This window comes from Oncorhynchus nerka, linkage group LG2 (genome assembly GCF_034236695.1).
Source record: "Oncorhynchus nerka isolate Pitt River linkage group LG2, Oner_Uvic_2.0, whole genome shotgun sequence".
Classification (NCBI taxonomy): domain Eukaryota; kingdom Metazoa; phylum Chordata; class Actinopteri; order Salmoniformes; family Salmonidae; genus Oncorhynchus; species Oncorhynchus nerka.
In genome coordinates this window covers 49952217-49970879 of record NC_088397.1, presented here as the reverse complement: position 1 = coordinate 49970879, position 18663 = coordinate 49952217, and the positions used below count along the sequence as shown (strand labels likewise).

Sequence of the window (18663 nt, the reverse complement as noted above, 5' to 3'; positions counted from 1 at the left end):
TAAAGCGCTAAAATCCATATGTACTGTAGGAAAACCATTTACAGGTACAGTAATGGATTGCTTTAGAACACCCCCAATGCTATCCAATACTTAGAAAGGCAACTGTAACATTAAATATTACTGATGGACTTATGGTATGTGATGGATACCTCACAACACACAGTCGTTGTGATAGCAGCAGGAGATTAAATTGCAAAGGGATAAAAAAGAGGGGAGGAAGTTGGAGGGGCTGCACAAACACGGAGCACATGACGAATAACAGGAATCAGTGCCAAGAGCAATAACCAACATCATTATTAAATGCAGTGTAATCTCGCCCTTAAAAGCACTAGCTTCCCTGTCAATACTCTGGGAGCAATTCATCCCTGCAAATGAAAGAGGAAAAGCTGCCTGACTGAGCTTGTACCTGGGCTGATGAAATGCTACTCTAGTTTAGTGAGTGATGGGTGAACTACTGTACCCCTGTCCCTACTGACTCTGCACCCTCGGGTTGGGCAGCCCTACAGTCGGGCCCCGAACACAAACAAAATAAAGTCAATGGGACCGATAAAAGGAATTGGGAAAAGAGGAGGATTACAGAGGGGGGTGGGAGAGTGAATGGAAGATTAATGAGCCAGTCTCTGATGACCGTGGTGAAATCCAACACAGCCAAGGCATAGCAGGATTCTGTCCAGGCCACACAGTGAGTCGCCATCTTTTAATAGAGCCACAGAGAACTTCAACTCGCAGACATGGTGCCGAATCTAAAGCGCTGGAGGAGTTAGGCTAGGCTATCTAGACGAGGGAAATGTGGTGCAGGCTGGTTGGAAAGCATCCTCAAAACAGCAGCTGATCATTATGAAAATATTCCTTACCTCCTAAGAGGTAGGAATCAGTTCTCTTACTCCTCTCTCCCTCACACAGAAATGTTCAGTGTAAGGAGAGACAGTAGGGACTGCTGTCAGTAGGGACTGCTGCACTCTATAAGCTGGCTCTGCCTTGTCTATAGCAGAACGACGGCTTTCGGTGTAATATGTCTCCTCTACACAGACTCCAACTCTGAGAGGCAATAAGAATGTGTCAGGAGGGAAGCCAGGAAAAACATATAAAGGCATCCTATCTAACACCATGCAAGCTCTTCATTCTATTTTTACCACAAAGGAATAGCAACTCAAGTCACAAGTACAGAGGGAATGTCATTTTAAATGCATTTCATTCTCTCTCCCTGGTGTGTATTATACCAGTGTTTGTACATTTGTATAACAGTTGTTCAGAAATTCAATGTAAATTTGGATGAAGTTGATGGCCGTAACACATCGCAAAAAAAGATATAATTGAAATGACAGTTGAATTGTGTAGACAGGAAATGGGTGCGGTAAGCCATCCCTGTCTATGGAAGAGTCTTTATTACGAAGAAAATCTAGCCGTGTATGCAGCAATCCCCATCTATCTCCAAGGCCTCCCCTGAGCATTCAAATAGACAATAAATGTCAAGCAGTTCCCTCCTCACCCAGGCCCCACAAGTGAGATTCATTATCCAGCCCATAAGGGTAATGGCAGTCCATCTCTTAAGAGGAAGGAAATGCTCTCTATCCCTGGGACGTGATCAATGATCAGTGAGAGGTGTCTCTCTACACCGTCTATTGGTCTGCTCTCTATGTGGTAGAGACCCACACCAAAGCTTCATATTCACCAGTGGAGGCTGTTGGGGGGAGGACGGCTCATAATAATGGCTGGAACGGAGATTATGGAATGGCATCAAACCGTGTATTTGATGCATTTGATACCATTCTACCTATTCCGCTCCAGCCATTACTACAAGCCCGTCCTCCCCAATTAAGGTGCCACCAACCTCCTGTGATATTCAGATCTCCCTCTCTAGAATACCAGACTGGCTGTTCAACCAAGTCTGATCTATCTGTAACGGCAAACAATTCCACAGTAAAAAATGATTGTGTCTGGTTTGCAAAGTTTAAGCTTTATTTGAGTAGGTTTCCTTTCAAGTCCAGATCACAGAGGCTTGCATAGATTGGCAAAGTATCAGTCAGTACCGAGGTTGCACAGACGCTGTCAAAGCTGGAAACACAGAGACTAATGAGAATCAATGGAGTTCAGAGGCAGTCAGAAGCTGCCTCACCCACTGTGGTTGTTGCATCTGACATTTCATTCGATTACCATTTCCCTTTAAAAAAATCTATTTGAAGCATACCGAGCAAGAAATCGGAATGCTAAAGACACAGAGGCCACAGACACACAACACAAGTGCACACACACACACACACACACACACACACACAAACATGCGTGCACAATTGCAAGTGTAATACTCTTGTTAAAACCAAGTATTGAGTTTATTCTTGTTAAAACCAAGTATTGAGTTTATTTGTTATAATTAATTGGTATTATATTTAAAAGGCGATTGAATTGCTCCCGAATTGTAATGTTGTTAATGCATTTATTTTGAAGAAATATTTATTTAATGTATAAGTGAATAGGTTGGTTTACTTTTAAGTTTAAGTTTTGACCAATAAGGTCACTTGATAAGCTGTGGCCAATGGGAGAATGGACCTGGTTAACGGGTGGCCTGGGAAAAAAGAGAGGGAGAGAGACGTTGAGAAAAGGATGAACATTACATTATGACCGTTGGTGAAGAAGAATTATAAAAGAATACGATAAAAATAGAACAAAACCCATACCTACCGAGTTTGAAGGGAATTACCGATTTTATTTTATAAGAGAGTTGTTATAATTTTGTTATGAAAAACTTAGTAAAGACTGAAGCTACGGTCTCATCGTGGAGGTATTTGACAGCCTTGAGGTCAGCCTAGCATCGTGTGAAACCGAGAGAGAATTGCTTGGGAAAGCTTAACGAGTTCATGTTCCCATGGGATATCGGTTACTGCTAAAGAGTACTGTCTGCATTGATAGCTGTGCTTGCTGTGGATCCTGTGAGGAAACCTGAAAGGAACTGCCATAATTCACTGAGGAAATATCTACGAGTAGTGAGTAACCACTGTGGGTTGCTTTGGGCCTTTATGTGTGTCGTCATATTTTTTGAGCTCCAACGCGCACCAACGGGTTAAACAAGCTTGAAATAATTTGGACATGGGTTGTGCACGACTCATTGGGGTTCATTCTTTTTTATTTATTTTGATGTGGTGCTTTGAATATGTAATAATACACATTTTGAACCTTATGTATGTTGCCTTGGTGGAGTCACTGTTTCAATGTAATTGAATGCATGGGATAGCCTATCCTGATACAATAACAGAAACCTATAATCTGAAGTTATTACCCAAATTGTCATCACCCTAGATACTTTACAATAGGAACTGTTATTGGAGATGTCCTTCTCACCTAACATCCCATGCTGTTGAGATACTCTATGTAAGGTAATATCGTGAGAGTCAAATTGGAGCCTGGTGAGAGGGTTACACATGCATGCATGCCCACAAACACACACACCCCTCCCCTATAAACGTGCTAGGGATAGCCCGGTCACTTACATGCAAATTTCAGAGTGGCTCTGCGGCTGAGGATGGTCCCCCATGTGTTGAAGGCAGTGCACTGGTATATCCCCGTGTCTTGGTCCCTGTCCAGACGGTTAACGATCAGGTTGCCCCCAGACATGTGACGCCGGTAGTCACTCCCCAGATCAATGAGTGTTCCGTTAAGCGACCATCTGGAAAGACGTAAACACAATCAGCAGCCGGGCCTCTGGAGATGCACACTCACAAACATTTATCACATGGATCGATTTGATAAAGACAATTGAATCAAATGAAGATATGGGATATAATCACGCTGCAATTGTTGGTATTTTGAGCGTGAAACTTTTCATTGTGTATTGGGTTAGCTAGTTGCCTTTGAAACACTGTGTAGTCTATTTGTTAATATTGTACATGATTGTATTATGTATAAAAAAAAATCACATCTATCTTATATTACTGATCTAAAATACGTTGCATGTGAAGTTATGGGTTGAGCATAATAATTCCTATTTCTAACTTCTTTAAAAACATCCATCAGCAGCTAAGTTCAATTCCCAGATAGCATGAGGTCAAAGAATGCACAACATACAAATGTGTTGGACTATTTAGTACTCTAATGATTTGTTGCAATAAACAATTTACAAAATGGGGAAATGATTTTTTGTTTTTCCAAAGTTAACAAAGCTGAGAGGCATGATAAGTATAGATTATTTTCCACTTAAGAATGCAAGAAATTAGGCATGATTAGGATAAGACTTGGAGCCAGCTAGCTTGAGCAATGCAATTTGGTACCGTGAAATGACAATTCAATGATGGGGGGGGGGGGGGGGATCAATATTTTTTTATTTTCAGCAAACTAACGAGCAGGGAAAGTGGTGCTCCACACAGCCTTAAAACCAGCCGTGACTTTCCCCAGACTCCCGTCTGACAGACTACAAAAGATATAGCTGTCTTTCATGTTGTCGCCTGCATTATTCATCTATCTCAGTGCGGCTTTCACTTAATCAAACTTATTTTGTCACCATTCCAGATACCAAAATAATTGTTTAAATGTTTGAAGTTATGTGATGAAACCTATGTTTCCTGGGCGCACAAATACAAACATTTCAAACAAGGCAATTTGATGCCATATTCAATCTCAATTGCCTTTAAAAGAGCATCTTGTTTATGCATGTTCCAAATGGCTGATATTATCCATTGTGTTATCGTATGCAAACCAGTGTTTCCCTCCGGATTTTTTTTCTAGCAGAGGTGACACTGCGTATACAGCCTAGCCGAAGGATCTGACGTGTAAAATAATAAAGGAGAGCGGGGGAGAGGGGGTTGGGTTGCTGGTTGTATTCGCAGCCACCCCAGCATATCTGAACTTAATGGGAGAGGACGGTAGGCAGGCTGAGCAGATCAGACACCCCTGGAGCAGATGGCTGGGCTCTGCCTCTGCTGGGTGTGAGCGTGTCTACGCACGACACAGCCAGCCATCCCATCTAGCAGAAGCAGCAGAAGCAGCCGCAACACCTCGAACAGCAAGCCTCGGCTCCATTTGAACAGTGGGACAAGCTGTCAGAGACACCCCTCACCTGCCAACACTAAGTAGCCACCAGAAAAGGCCTGGTATGAATCCCCGCTGGGGATGAAGGCTAGGTGATAGAGCATCAAATACCAGTCACATACATAGCACCCATTCCATGAGAGTAGGAGTAAACAACGAGGGCAAACCACAGTGCTGCTGCTGGTGTAAATTCACCCATAAGCAGATGTGGAGTTATTAAACCTGAACCAATATAACTGATATTCCACATTGTCCTCATAATAAATGATCACGCCACCAATTAAGGCCCATGCGGACATAACGATCCTTTACTATCAACTATGCAAACTATAATTATCCATGGGAGCCTAGTCATATTGTATTTGAGTCATCACCATCATCATCACCATCATCGTCATATGCAGTGATGTGTATCCTTCTCTCTAACAGTCAATAAAATGCTTCTTACCAGCTGTGAGGTTGTGAGCAAAACCTCAAATATGGTGTCAAAAAACATGAAATAAGACAGCTGGCGCCAATTATATTGTATTGTGAGAGTATATGATTGTTGCAAACTGCATGCTCTGACCTGTATAGGAGTCTGTGCCCTCAAACCTGTTGCCAGCACACGACTAATGAGGAACTGAATGAGCACTCCAACACCATGGAAATCTTTCTGCATTCTAAACACTAGTGGTCTCATCTCCTTTTCATTGCCCCCTCAGGTCTTAACTCATCCACAGATGAGGACTCCAACTGAAGTGCTTCGCAAAAATGGAAAAACAGCACTTCGAAAAAGCACAATTTCTCTGGGGCCATGGCATTAGTGGAGCCTTATAGAGTGAATGGAGGGAATTTAACACACCAGACTGTAGGGGTCCTAAACAACAACAAAGACTAATGGCTCCCTTATTTGCTCTGGCTGTCCTAGCCTGTTACAGCCTCCAGGCCATGGGCTGCTCATGGCATGGTCTGGATGAACTCTGTCCGACCTTGAGGTTCACATCAATGTTGCATGAGGCCTCTTCATCAAATACAGGCAGGGAATGGTGCCGCACTCAGCGTTGTCTCCAGCCACGCACCTCACCTGTTTTCCCCTGAGGACAAACACACACAGCTAATATTGGCCCTTAAAAAAACACATTGCTGACCAGGAGAAAGAGGGCCCTTGGTCTCAACCCGGAAGGTTGGCAGAGAATAAGACTAACAGCTCAACAGATATTACTGAATATCATCATTGAACATGGTTGTATTTGAAATGGAAGAATTAATATTTCAGTAGTCTGAGACTTTGTCAGGGCAGGAGATGCAAAGTTCTCTCCTCAGGCTCCATGCTGTGATAGCTTCCAGACTAAATGAGAAACTCAAATTGCCTAACGTGTCCTCGGAGCGCTATTACATAAATTAAGAGACGTGACAACATCTCCCAGATTTCACATTAGAGGGCAGGGAACATCACAAATAAATGATTGATTTGGCCACTATGCCCTTGGTTCTACAGTACATTACTGTAAGTTCAGAACACACTGCCCAATGTAGTGTTCATTATGGGTCACTGTCAAGGAAGAAAATCAAATGTGACAACCATATTGAGAAAAACTACCCCTACTGTAACAGATCAAGTACTAATATCTTTAACATGCGCTGTGGTGTGGAGTGATGTCAAGTGTGGAGTTGTGTGGGACTGCTTATGAAAGATAAAGAAGAAAGACAGTACTAAAGAGCATTGTTTGAGTGATATGAGATGGTTACTTTGACATGAATTGGAAAAAGTGAAGCTCTTGGAAAAAAAACTCACAAATCTTGTGATTCCAGTATAATTTCACTAGAAATTGACTGATTTTCGTTGATGCCTCCCTGCGGGAGATCAAAGATTGTCCCTTTGCGGCTCTGAGGGACAGCGCGGGCAGCTCATTGGGGGCATTTGAGGTCCTGAGTTTTTTTTGCGTTTGGGAAATGTATTGCTAAACATTTCTGTTTCACTTTTAATCATCAAGACAAAAGTCCTCTCCTTGCCGGAGGGGACACAAGTCAAGAACAGTCAGTGTCAAACATACACTCTGGTGCAACCCAAATAAATCCACAAATGATCCCTTTACTTGCAGTGAGTCCAAGGACTAAACGATGCAGTGTCTTTAAAAGTATTCCCATAAACGTCAATCCCCTGCCATGGGAGTTTGTTTCAATAAAGTGATTCACTTCAATTCTACTCAGATATGTGCTCTGTATTTCATTTGGTTTTAATACACTTATCTTACGTAAAATGGGTGCTTGAAGTCCAACTTTTCAATTTGATCGACTTGGTTCTATCCATTTCACAACGAAAGCTTGGATTGTCTTTAATTAGTCTCGGATTGGACTTTACAAATAACATTAATCGTGTGAAATAGCTCATTAGACACACTTAAACTGGAGTGTTATTAGCCTGCATGAAAACAATCATAATATTTGGAATTGCTTATGATGACTAATGTGTTATCCGTTCCAATACATCCAATATTAATCAAGAGAAAACATATCACTGTTACTTTACTAATGTAGGAAACTTTTGCGCAGCACGTAAAAATCTAAAGAGGCTTCTACTTACAGCATTCGAGGGTTATTCCAATTTGTGGCACAGATGACTAGACCACATTTTATCACACATAATCATAACCCACGATCTATGCTTTCCCTGTGCACTTAAGTAAAAAAAAAAAAAAAAAAAAAAAAAAAAAGAACAATCCTAATTGTTCAGTTTGATGGTGAGAACACGTCCACTCTGCTTCTTTTTCAGAGTTAGTGCAAGTTGTAATGGTTCAGCTCCTCCTTGGATCGCTCAGCTTGCACAACAAGTATAATGATACCCCCTGCTGCTGCTCTAAGACCCATGTTTTCAGCACATACGCATTAGAGGAAATGTAAGCATTTAACGGAATGTCACTCACAAGGTTATTACCTCTCTCGACTGCCTGCTGTGTATTTACATGATGCTGACCAAGCTACGAAACACAATCTACCACCAAACCAACGCGGGCTGCCATTTTCAGGCAGACTTACCACCGGGGAATAACCGGGGGGATATCAGAGAATCTAGAGTAGAATTAGTAACTGAAATCTCCCTACATTCCTAATGATTTCCTAAGCAGTGCAGCACATTATAAAACATTAGCTTCAATCCTAGAGCAACCTAAATAAAAATCTGTAATAAAGATAACTAGACTCATATCTCTGAAGTATTTATAAGCTAATGGTTGTCTGACTTCCCATCTAAATCTAAATCATAGCTCAAAGCCTGCATTAGTTTACAGCTTTTAGTTTTTTTGGAATGAGCATACCATATGAATCAGTTTCTCTGTCTGGTTAAATGTCTGCGTACCCCTTTTCTGCAGTCAAATGACCCAGTGTCCTCATGGGTGGAATGTTATTAATATGTCATTATTGAATCATTAATAAACATATTCCACTTTTTTTTACGCAGAAAATCTGGTGTTTCTATGTCAAACGGTTTGTTATATTTCAGTATTCTGTAATGTATATAAAGTGTAATATTGGGATGCAAACTCAAAATGGAATACATTTTAACTCCATATCTGACATGGAACAGGTGTCTTCTTTTTTTAGGCCCATACCCTGTGAGGTGTGTACTTTTGTTTCAAAGTAGATTTGTTTAAGACTACCAAGAAACACTATATGTAACCTTGATTTAGCCAACTGCAGTGAAAGGTGAATCTTGTTTCTTGGATGTTACAGTATCTCTACTGCTACTATGGTAAGCCCAATGTGTATCGCTCTCCACCAAATCAATACCAATCAATGCTCTCAGTATCCTGTTTGATTGCCTTGAGAGAGAGCGACTGAATATTTGGTTAAACATCCATGTTAAATGGTAGCTAATGGCAGTTCCACACTGAATTGTGGAATTATAGTGTAGATTGGTGGAATCATTTACCTGTACTGTGGGGTGGGGTTCCCCTCTGCCTCACATCTAATGGTAGCTTCCTGGTCAGGGAAGTTGATGGGGAGAATGAGGTCACTGGGCTCTGTCCTCCATCTTGGCCCTTGGAACAGGACATCTTGTGCATGAGCTGGAGAACAAAAGCAACACAGGCTGTAATACTCAGGCCTTTAACAATTGACATTTGTCAATGTGTGACATTTCAGTCATCTAACACAGAATTAATAAATTAGTCTGAAGAAACAGGTAGACAGTGAAAACTTGTGAATCCTGACAAAAACTAGTGACAATTTAGCATTTTTTAAAATCATGTCTATGATTGCAACATGGTAATACACGGTACGACTGAGACAGGGCCATTCAAATATTTGATTTGGAATAGACATAAGGAAACCATTATTTGATTAAATAGTGTGCTACTAACCCAAATAATTATAATAGCTAATCCATGAAAAACTTAAATGTTGGCCTTACTATTCAATGTTGGCACAAATCTGAGCACTGCAAAAATCTTGGTGACGTTGAAACGTTAGTCACATGATTGCACCTGTGTGAATCCAGCAAACCAGGAACATTCACAGGACATTAGCTAACATATACCTATTAAGTTCTTGTTAGGATTTGAGACAACATTTTTGATCACCAAAAAAAAAAAAAATCCAAACATTTTGGAAATGAAAATATCATTGGAATGTTCTGCTAACATTCACAAAAATATTGTTCACAAAATCTGTAAAAACTACCACAGAACATTCTCTTAAGGTTAAGGTAATAACACAATGTTACAGCAATGTTCTTAGAACATACTGCCGCAACAAAATCAATTGACCCTTTGCTATGCCCAGCCCCCCTTGGTTGCTGTTGCAAACCTGGACAACATTTTTCCAGGAAGACCAATTCCCCATTCAACCATTGGCGAAATCCCCTCACAATAACCTCAAACTGTGTTTTTTTTCTTCTTTTGAGACCAATGAAACTGTTTCTAATAAAAAATGAAATTGAACACAGATCAATCACCCTTTGCTAAATCAGGAAACTCTTGGGTATGTTGTGGTGGACTGTCATTACAATTGCTTCATGGGAACCTGGTCAAATTATGTTTGTAGTGTAGCTAGCCATTGAATGTCTCTGAATTCATTGTTAGCATGCAGTCAAAGCTATAACCACTTTTGGAACTATTGCACAAAAACCGTATCCTGATGTCAACAGCAGATGGGAGTTGAATTAATAACATTCCTAACTTAGCTAGCTAACATACATTTTGAGAAAACAAACTATAATAAGTGGCTAGCTAGCTACATTTGGTGGTCGGAGACTGAGAGATAGCTAACCAGCTGAGCTGGCAAACAATGTAACAAAAGTATAATTTCGGAATCAAAAAAAAAATAATGCATCTCAGGAATCACATTAATAATTACTCCCGGTGCATTGTTCAATTATTCATCCATTTAAACATGTATTTTTTAAAAGAAAACTCTCAGTTTTTGCCATAGCCCTCATTTGCCTTCAGACGATTTAAACATGAGCTTGTCAGAGCTTGTCAATTGCTATCCATTGGAGCACTGAGATTGGTTGCCAAAACTTATGGGTGGGACTTAGCGACGGGTCAATTGAAGTAGGAGGAAACATTACTAGGAGGAAACATTACAGGAACATTCTGCTAATGTTGATGGATATGTATGTTATATTCAAAACACTCATAAAAACAAGCAGGGAATATTCCTACAATGGTCTAATAAAGTTCCAGTGTGACGTTATGACATAACGATGTTCCAAAAATATTCCCTCAACATATTTCAGCAAATATGTCTGGATTCAATTAAATTGGTTCTGAGAAAACAGTACAGGAACGTTCTTTTAATGTTCATGGAGACATCATTCAAAACAACATGCAGGGAACATTTCTGCATAACTCTCATATGCACTACCAGTCAAAAGTTTTAGAACACCTATTCATTAAAGTTCTGCTTTATTTGTACTATTTTCCACATTGTAGAATAATAGTGAAGATAACAAAACTATGAAATAACAGATATGGAATCATGTAGTAACCAAAAAAGTGTTTATAAAATCAAAATATGTTTTATATTTGAGATTCTTTAAATTGCCACCCTTTGCCATGATGACAGCTTTGCACACTCTTAGCATTCTCTCAACTAGCTTCATGAGGTAGTCACCTGTAATGCATTTCAATTAGCAGGTGTGCCTTGATAAAAGTTCATTTGTGGAATGTATTTCCTTCTCAATGCATTTTAATCAATCAGTTGTGTTGTGACAAGGTAGGGGAGGTATACTGAAGATAGCCCTTTTTGGTAAAATACCACGTCCATATTATGTCAAGAACAGCTCAAATAAGCAAAGAGAAACGACAGTCCATCATTACTTTAAGACATGAAGGTCAGTCAATCTGGAAAATGTAATAACATTTTACGTTTCTTCAAGTGCAGTCGCAAAAAACATCAAACACTATGCTGAAACTGGCTCTCATGAGGATCCCCACAGGAATGCTGCAGGGGATAAGTTCATTAGTGTTACCAGCCTCAGAAATTGCAGCCCAAAATAAGTGCTTCACATAGTTCAAGTAACAGACACATCTCAACATCAACTGTTCAGAGGAGACTGTGTGAAGCAATCCTTCATGGTCGAATTGTTGCAAAGAAACCACTAGTAAAGTACACCAATAATAAGAAGAGACTTGCTAGGGCCAAGAAACACGAGCAATGGACATTAGACTAATGGAAATGTGTCTTTTGGTCTGGAGTCCAAATTGGAAATATTTGGTTCCAACCTCCGTGTCTTTGTGAGATGAGGTGTGGGTGAACGGATGATCTCCGCATGTGTATTTCCCACCGTAAAGCATGGAGGAGGAGGTGTTATGGTATGGGGGTGCTTTGCTGGTGACACTGTCTGGGATTTATTTGGAATTCAAGGCACACTAAACCAGCATGACTACCATAGCATTCTGCAGTGATACGCCATCCCATCTGGTTTGGGCTTAGTGGGACTATCATTTGTTTTTCAACAGGACAATGACCTAATATACCAAGAAGGAGAGTGATGGAGTGCTGCATCAGATGACCCGGCCTCCACAATCCCCTGACCTCAACCAAATTGAGATGGTTTAGGATGAGTCGGACCGCAGAGTGCAGGAAAATCAGCCAACAAGTGTTCAGCATATGTGGGAACTCCTTCAAGACTGTTGGAAAAGCATTCCAGGTAAAGCTGGTTGAGAGAATGCCAAGAGTGTGCAAAGCTGTCATCAAGGCAAAGGGGGGCTATTTGAAGAATCTCAAATATAAAATAGATTTTGATTTGTTTAACAGTTATTTGGTTACTACATGATTTCATATGTGTTGTTTCATAGTTTTGATGCCTTCACTATTATTCTACAATGTAGAAAATAGTAAAAATAAATCAAATTCAGCTAATGTTGATATCAATGCACTTATACCTACACTACATGACCAACGTATGTGAACACCTGCTCGTCGAACATCTTATTCCAAAATCATGGGCATGAGTTGGTCTCCCCTTTGCTGCTATAACAGCCTCCACTCTTCTGGCCACTCTTCTGAAAAGGCTTTCCACTAGATTTTGGATCATTGCTGCGGTGACATGCTGCCACAAGAGAATTAATGTTGTCGGGTGCTGATGATGAACGATTAGGCTTGGCTCTCAGTCGGTTTTCCAATTCATCCCAAATGTGTTCAACGGGGTTGAGGTCAGGGCTCTGTGCAGGCCAGTCAAGTTCTTCCCCAACAATCTCAACAAACCATTTCTGTATGGATCTCGCTTTGTCCACGGGGGCATTGTCATGCTGAAACAGGAAAGAGCCTTCCCCAAACTGTTGCCACAAAGTTGGAAGCACAGAATCGTCTAGAATGTCATTGCTGTAGCGTTACGATTTCCCTTCACTGAAACTAAGGGGCCTAGCTCGAACCGATGGTAAAGCGTGTTTCATCACTCCAGAGAATGCTTTTCCAACTGTGGCGAGCTTTACACCCCTCCAGCCGACATTGCACATGGTGATCTTAAGCTTTTGTGCGGCTGCTCGGCCATGGAAACCCATTTCATGAAGCTCCCGACAAACAGTTATTGTGCTGACGCTGCTTCCAGAGGGAGTTTGGAACTCGGTAGTGAGTGTTGCAACCGACAGATGATTTTTACGTGCTACAGTACCTGGCGGGCCTGTTCTGTGAGCTTGTGTGGTCTACCGCTTCGTGGCTGAGCTGTTATTGCTCCTAGATGTTTCCACTTCATAATAACAGCACTTACAGTCGACCGTGGAAGCTCTAGCAGGGCAGAAATTTCATGAACTAACTTGTTGGAAAGGTAGCATCCTATGATGGTGCCACATTGAAAGTTACTGAAGACAGTAAGGCCATTCTACTGCCAATGTTTGTCTTTGGAGATTGCATGGCTGTGTGCTTGATTTTATGCACCTGTCAGCAACAGGTGTGGCTGGAAAAGCTAAATCCACTAATTTGAAGGGGTGTCCACATACTTTTGTATATATAGTGTATAGCAACAAACAACAAACATTTCTGTGAGACTCTTATAAAGTTATATTGTAATGTTATGACATGACGTTCCAATAATGTTCTAAAAACATACTTTAACAATAATGGAAGTAGTTCTTAAAACATTACTGCAACGATCCACTAATATTAATGTATAGTATTATACAAAGTTGCCAAACTTTGAAACAAATTTCAATCCTCTTAAATCATGATATTTTATAAGGGTTTTGTTCAAACATGGTTTTAGATGTATTTAATAAAGAAAGGTCATTAAGAAAGTGTTAACCTGCTATCTGCCATCTTCCAATCCAGTAGGCTGTGGATTCCACAAACTATGGTTTTATGTCTTTGTACATACTGTATGCACATCGATGTACATACATCTCACCACAATCTGTCAGGCAATAATTTGACATGATTTCTGAAATCACGTTCGTAGTGAAAATAAAAGGTAAAAACATTCCAACTTGACAGTGTGTCAGAAATAGAGAAAACAAATTCCTCAACAGTAAGATAGCACTAACACATAGAATAAATCTCCATGGACTGTTCAAACGGTTTTGAATACTTGTTGAGCCCCTTAAAGCATACAGCTATTGAATACTGCATTATATGTACATTCAAAGTCTACTTTGCTGTGGTTGTCTTACGAGAGAGAGAGAGAGAGAGAGAGAGAGAGAGAGAGAGAGAGAGAGAGAGAGCGAGAGAGAGAGAGAGAGAGAGAGAGAGAGAGAATGGATTTCTGTCCCAATCCCAGGTGACCACAAGGGCATAACGAGCCAGTGTAGCAAGAGGTTTGTTCTAAAATGCAGGCGCAGTTCCATCCCAAGGATCCTGATAATGATCTCTGACATGTCATACACAGGAATAGGAATGGAATCGCAGATGTCCCTGGAGGTGCAAATGCAGTAGGCTGCTCAAGGGATGGCTGAAGGGCAACAGTAGCCTACCGTATATGAAAAACTGCATTTTAATCAATTTAACCTTGTCACTATGAAATATAATACGGTTGCTTGCAAATACTGTGTGGGTGTCTCTATCACTTTCTTATCAACAGCAAAAGAGAAGATTAGATCTAGGCTAATGCAATGTAATGCAATACAGATTCTGTAGAATTGTGTAGTCAGTGCACAGTATGGTTCATTTCAGTTCATAACGTCAAGCAGAATCTAGAGAATATCCAAAGCACTTCAAAATGATGTAGGGAATACTGTAAGCATTAGATTTCCTACATTTCCATATGAGACAAAAGAGACAACATAGCGCACACACATCAGTGTAATACTGTCGACTTCAAACTAGTGCTCTATTGAGAGGTATTGCAGTACTGTTGCCTAAAAGGTATACCACCCAGCAAACTGGGAACATTCCCAGAACATTAGCTAAGATTCTCATTAAGTTATAGTTAGGGTTGTATCTAACACTAGGATGACAACATTAAGAGAATGTTTTTCAGAACCAAATATTTGAATTAATATATATATTTTTTTAATTAAACATCCTTGGAATGTTCTCCTAACATTCATTAAACTGTTGTGCAGAACATCTGTAACAACAACCACAGAACATTACCCCAAAGTTCTCATTAGGTTTCCAGGTAATGTAATAACACAATGTACCAGTAATGTTTTCCCAGCAAACCAAAAATGGTTCTGTGAAAGTTCCCGGAACATTCGTTAGCTCACAGCAAATGTTCTCATAACATACCTGTATATAAAAGATTTGTCTGATGTTGTAAGAACGTTCCTAAAAAAACATTTAATCTGTTCTTTAAAGGTTCCCAGAATGCTTCATTAGTTTGTGGGAGCAGTTTTGTGAGATCGTTGTGGGGACAAAAGAAAATGTGAAATTAAGGCTCAGGTATACTCTACTAAAAGAGAGGATGTCTTTATTTCATCCAGATTTATAAATCTAGAAAGACATGTAGAATTTAGACTACCTGTAAAAAAATATATAAAAAACATTGTGTAAAAATGGACTGTTCAACTTTTAAAAAACGCACCCAATATAATTCCTATTTTGAAGTTCTTGATATGGCCCTCCTGTCTTATTTTTCATGATCTGAAAAGCAAAAGTGAACCTAGATCAGTACTCATAGTCTATATATGGGCCTAAGGGTACGCAGCATATAAAGAGTATGATGGTGAATAACCAAGTTACCAGTATTCCACTGGGTTAGTTATATCTATGAAAGCAGAAAAGGAAACATGAAACTCCTGTGTGACCATACTGCCATGGCTATATATTGTCAACATATGAAGTGTAAAAAATATGGTTGTGTTTGGATGATTAAATGCTGTTCAAATGTCCTATGAATTAAATTAAAATGCCATGTGTCTCTACAATATAGTCTTCAAATGCAAATTACCATTAAATCTGTAGAGAAACATAATGGGGATGTATTCCAATCTGCTTTTTTATTCTTTCATTTGCATACTGAGAATGTTGTGGTAATATTAGGTAAAACTTAAACGTAACATTTTCTAAGTGTACTTGTAATATTCTGTGTATATTGCGTGAATATCAATGGAATATTACGTCCCCTCCCCAATTTCATGATATCCAATTGGTAGTTACAGTCTCGTCAGATAGCTGCATCTCCCGTACGGACTCGGAAGAGGTGAAGGTCGAAAGCCACGCGTCCTCCGAAATACGACCCCACCAAGCTGCAGTGCTTCTTGACATAATGCTCGCTTAACCCGGAAGCCAACCGCACCAATGTGTAGGAGGAAACAACGTACACCTGGCGACCGTGTCAGCGTGCATTGCGCACAGCCTGCCACAGGAGACGCTAGAGCGCGAAGGGACATGGACAACCCGGCTGGCCAAACCCTCCCTTAACCCGGAAGACACTGGGCCAATTGTGCGCAGCCTCAAGGGTCTCCCAGTCGTAGCTGGCTGCGACACAGCCTGGGATCAAACCAGGATCTGGAGTGATGTAGCTAGCACTGCGTAGCAGTGCCTTAGACCCGCTGTGCCACTCGGGAGGCCCTGGAATATTAAGCTAAACCTAAAACAAACATGTTATGAACATCATAAAAATAGTCTTATTGAATTCTTACAAAATGTTCCTGTACAACGTAACTTAAACATTGTATGAGTGTCATCACAACTGAGCATATTTTGTGTTTTGGAAACCTCTGTCTTGTAATGTACCCACACTTTCCCCACAACCTAATTACATGTTCTGGGAACCTTTAAAGAACTCAGGAAGGCTGTTCTGTCAACATTTTTGCAACATTAAAGGAATGTTTCCTGCACCCTGATACAAACATTATCTGAATGTCAGCACAACCAGACAGTTTTTGTGTTTTGGGAACAAATCTGTTGTTATCGCCCCACAATGTTACCACAACCTAATGAAACATTCTGTGAGCAGTTAAAGAACATACGAAATGTGTTCTGGGAACGTTTTTGTAATATCAGGTGAATGTTTTGCACCCTAAAATATGATCACTTTTATACAATGGGTTACTAACATATTTATTCATACTATTTCATCCTTCCACAAGATATAGTCCCGACACAAATCTAGGGTTGCAACACAAGCTGGCTGGTCACTCGTTCTTTCTGTTCGGTTGCCAGAGAAGCGACCTAGTCGTTCTGTCTTTTTGTTCTACATCTATGGACGCGACCCAGTCGTTGGTTCTAAAAGTTCCATTGCAATACTAGCTGGCATGCAACTGGACAGTTTTTGTGTTTTGGGAACATATATTATGTGATGTTCTCACAATTTTCCCACCAGACTGTTCCCACAACCTAATTAGACATTCTGGGAACCTTTAAAAGAACATATAATCTGTGTTCTGGGAACATTCTTTTAACATCAGTTGAATGTTTTTGTACACTAACAAAACATTGTACAATCATCCACGCAACTGGACCGTTTTTGTGTTTTGGGAACATCTTTTGTGATGTCCCTACATTGTTCTCACCAGACTTTACGCACAACCTAATGAAACATTCTGGGAAACTTTAAAGAACAGATGAAATGTGTTTTAGTAACGTTCTTGCAACACCAGGCAAATGTTTTATAGGTCCAAAAGGCTCCTTAGCCGCTTCTACCCCCAAACCTAAGACTGCTGAACAATTAATCAAATGGACACCCAGACTATTTACATTGACCTCTGCTGCTACTCACTGTTTATTATCTATGCCTAGTCACTTTACACCTACCTACATGTACATATTACCTCGACTAACCTGTACCCCCGCACATTGACTCGGTACCAGTACCCCCTGTATGTAGCCTTTTTCTTGTTATTTTATTGTGTTACTATTTTTTACTTTAGTTTATTTAGCAAATACTTTCTTAACTCTATTTCTTGAACTGCATTGTTGGTTAAGGGCTTGTGAGCAAGCATTTCACCGTAAGGTCTACACCTGTTGTATTCGGCGTGCGACAAATGCAATTTAATTTGATTTTATACAAACATTCTACAATCATCACCACAACTGGACAGTTATGAGAACTTTTGCCACGACCTAACAAATGTTCTGGGAACTTTCACAGAACCAATTTTGGTTTGCTGAGCAGTTTCTCGTTTGTAACAAAGAGAGCAATTAGGCCTAGTAACATTGTTACTTGCACAATGTTAATGTAAACATAAATCATCCTTCGAATGAAAAATCATATTGGAGCTTGTAGAATTATAATAGTAAATACCTCTTCTTGAATAAAATTGTGTAGTAAAACATCTTACCTGCAAGGCAACCAATGATTGATAGCAGCACAAGTTGTTTCCATAGTAACATCATCTTCCGTTGCCAAGGGCAAATAAGACTCTCATCCAATTGCTTGTGAATGGAATGTTCTCCCCTGAATACGAGAATCTTTGATCTGAGGGGAAAGTAATTAAACAAATAAGTAAAATAAGATATTTTGAGCCAAATATTACAAGCATTCAACATCATCAATACATGATTACAGTATTACAAAAGCTTCACTATTCATGTTCTTTCACAGTTTTTAGAAGGCTTGAAGTAAAAATTTAAAAAATTAAACTCTGAAAGCAATGTAAATGAAATCCACTCACGAGACAACACATGCATATGATTTCAGACATTAGGAAACGGTTGATTAATTATTTTATTAATTATACTGTATGCCTTTTGATGACTGCATGACGCCTAAATGTAATGGGAAATACAGCTGTTGACACATTGGGGGTAAATAAGGACACAGAGTGCATTAAAAAAAATATATAT

At 40.0% G+C, this 18663-nt stretch overlaps 1 protein-coding gene across 1 annotated transcript in view; it reads right to left on the bottom strand.

Annotated features, from left to right (window-relative positions):
• LOC115137027 (contactin-3-like) overlaps window positions 1-18271 on the bottom strand; it is a 50564-nt gene extending 32293 nt beyond the window's left edge. The window contains exons 1-3 of the mRNA XM_029673020.2: window positions 18159-18271; window positions 8930-9065; window positions 3486-3661 (exon numbers count right to left, since the gene is read on the bottom strand). Of these exons, the coding sequence (XP_029528880.1) occupies window positions 3486-3661; window positions 8930-9065; window positions 18159-18213 (367 nt within the window). The 5' untranslated portion in view covers window positions 18214-18271. The remainder of the gene's footprint in view (window positions 1-3485; window positions 3662-8929; window positions 9066-18158) is intronic.
• Between the last annotated feature and the right edge of the window lie 392 nt (window positions 18272-18663).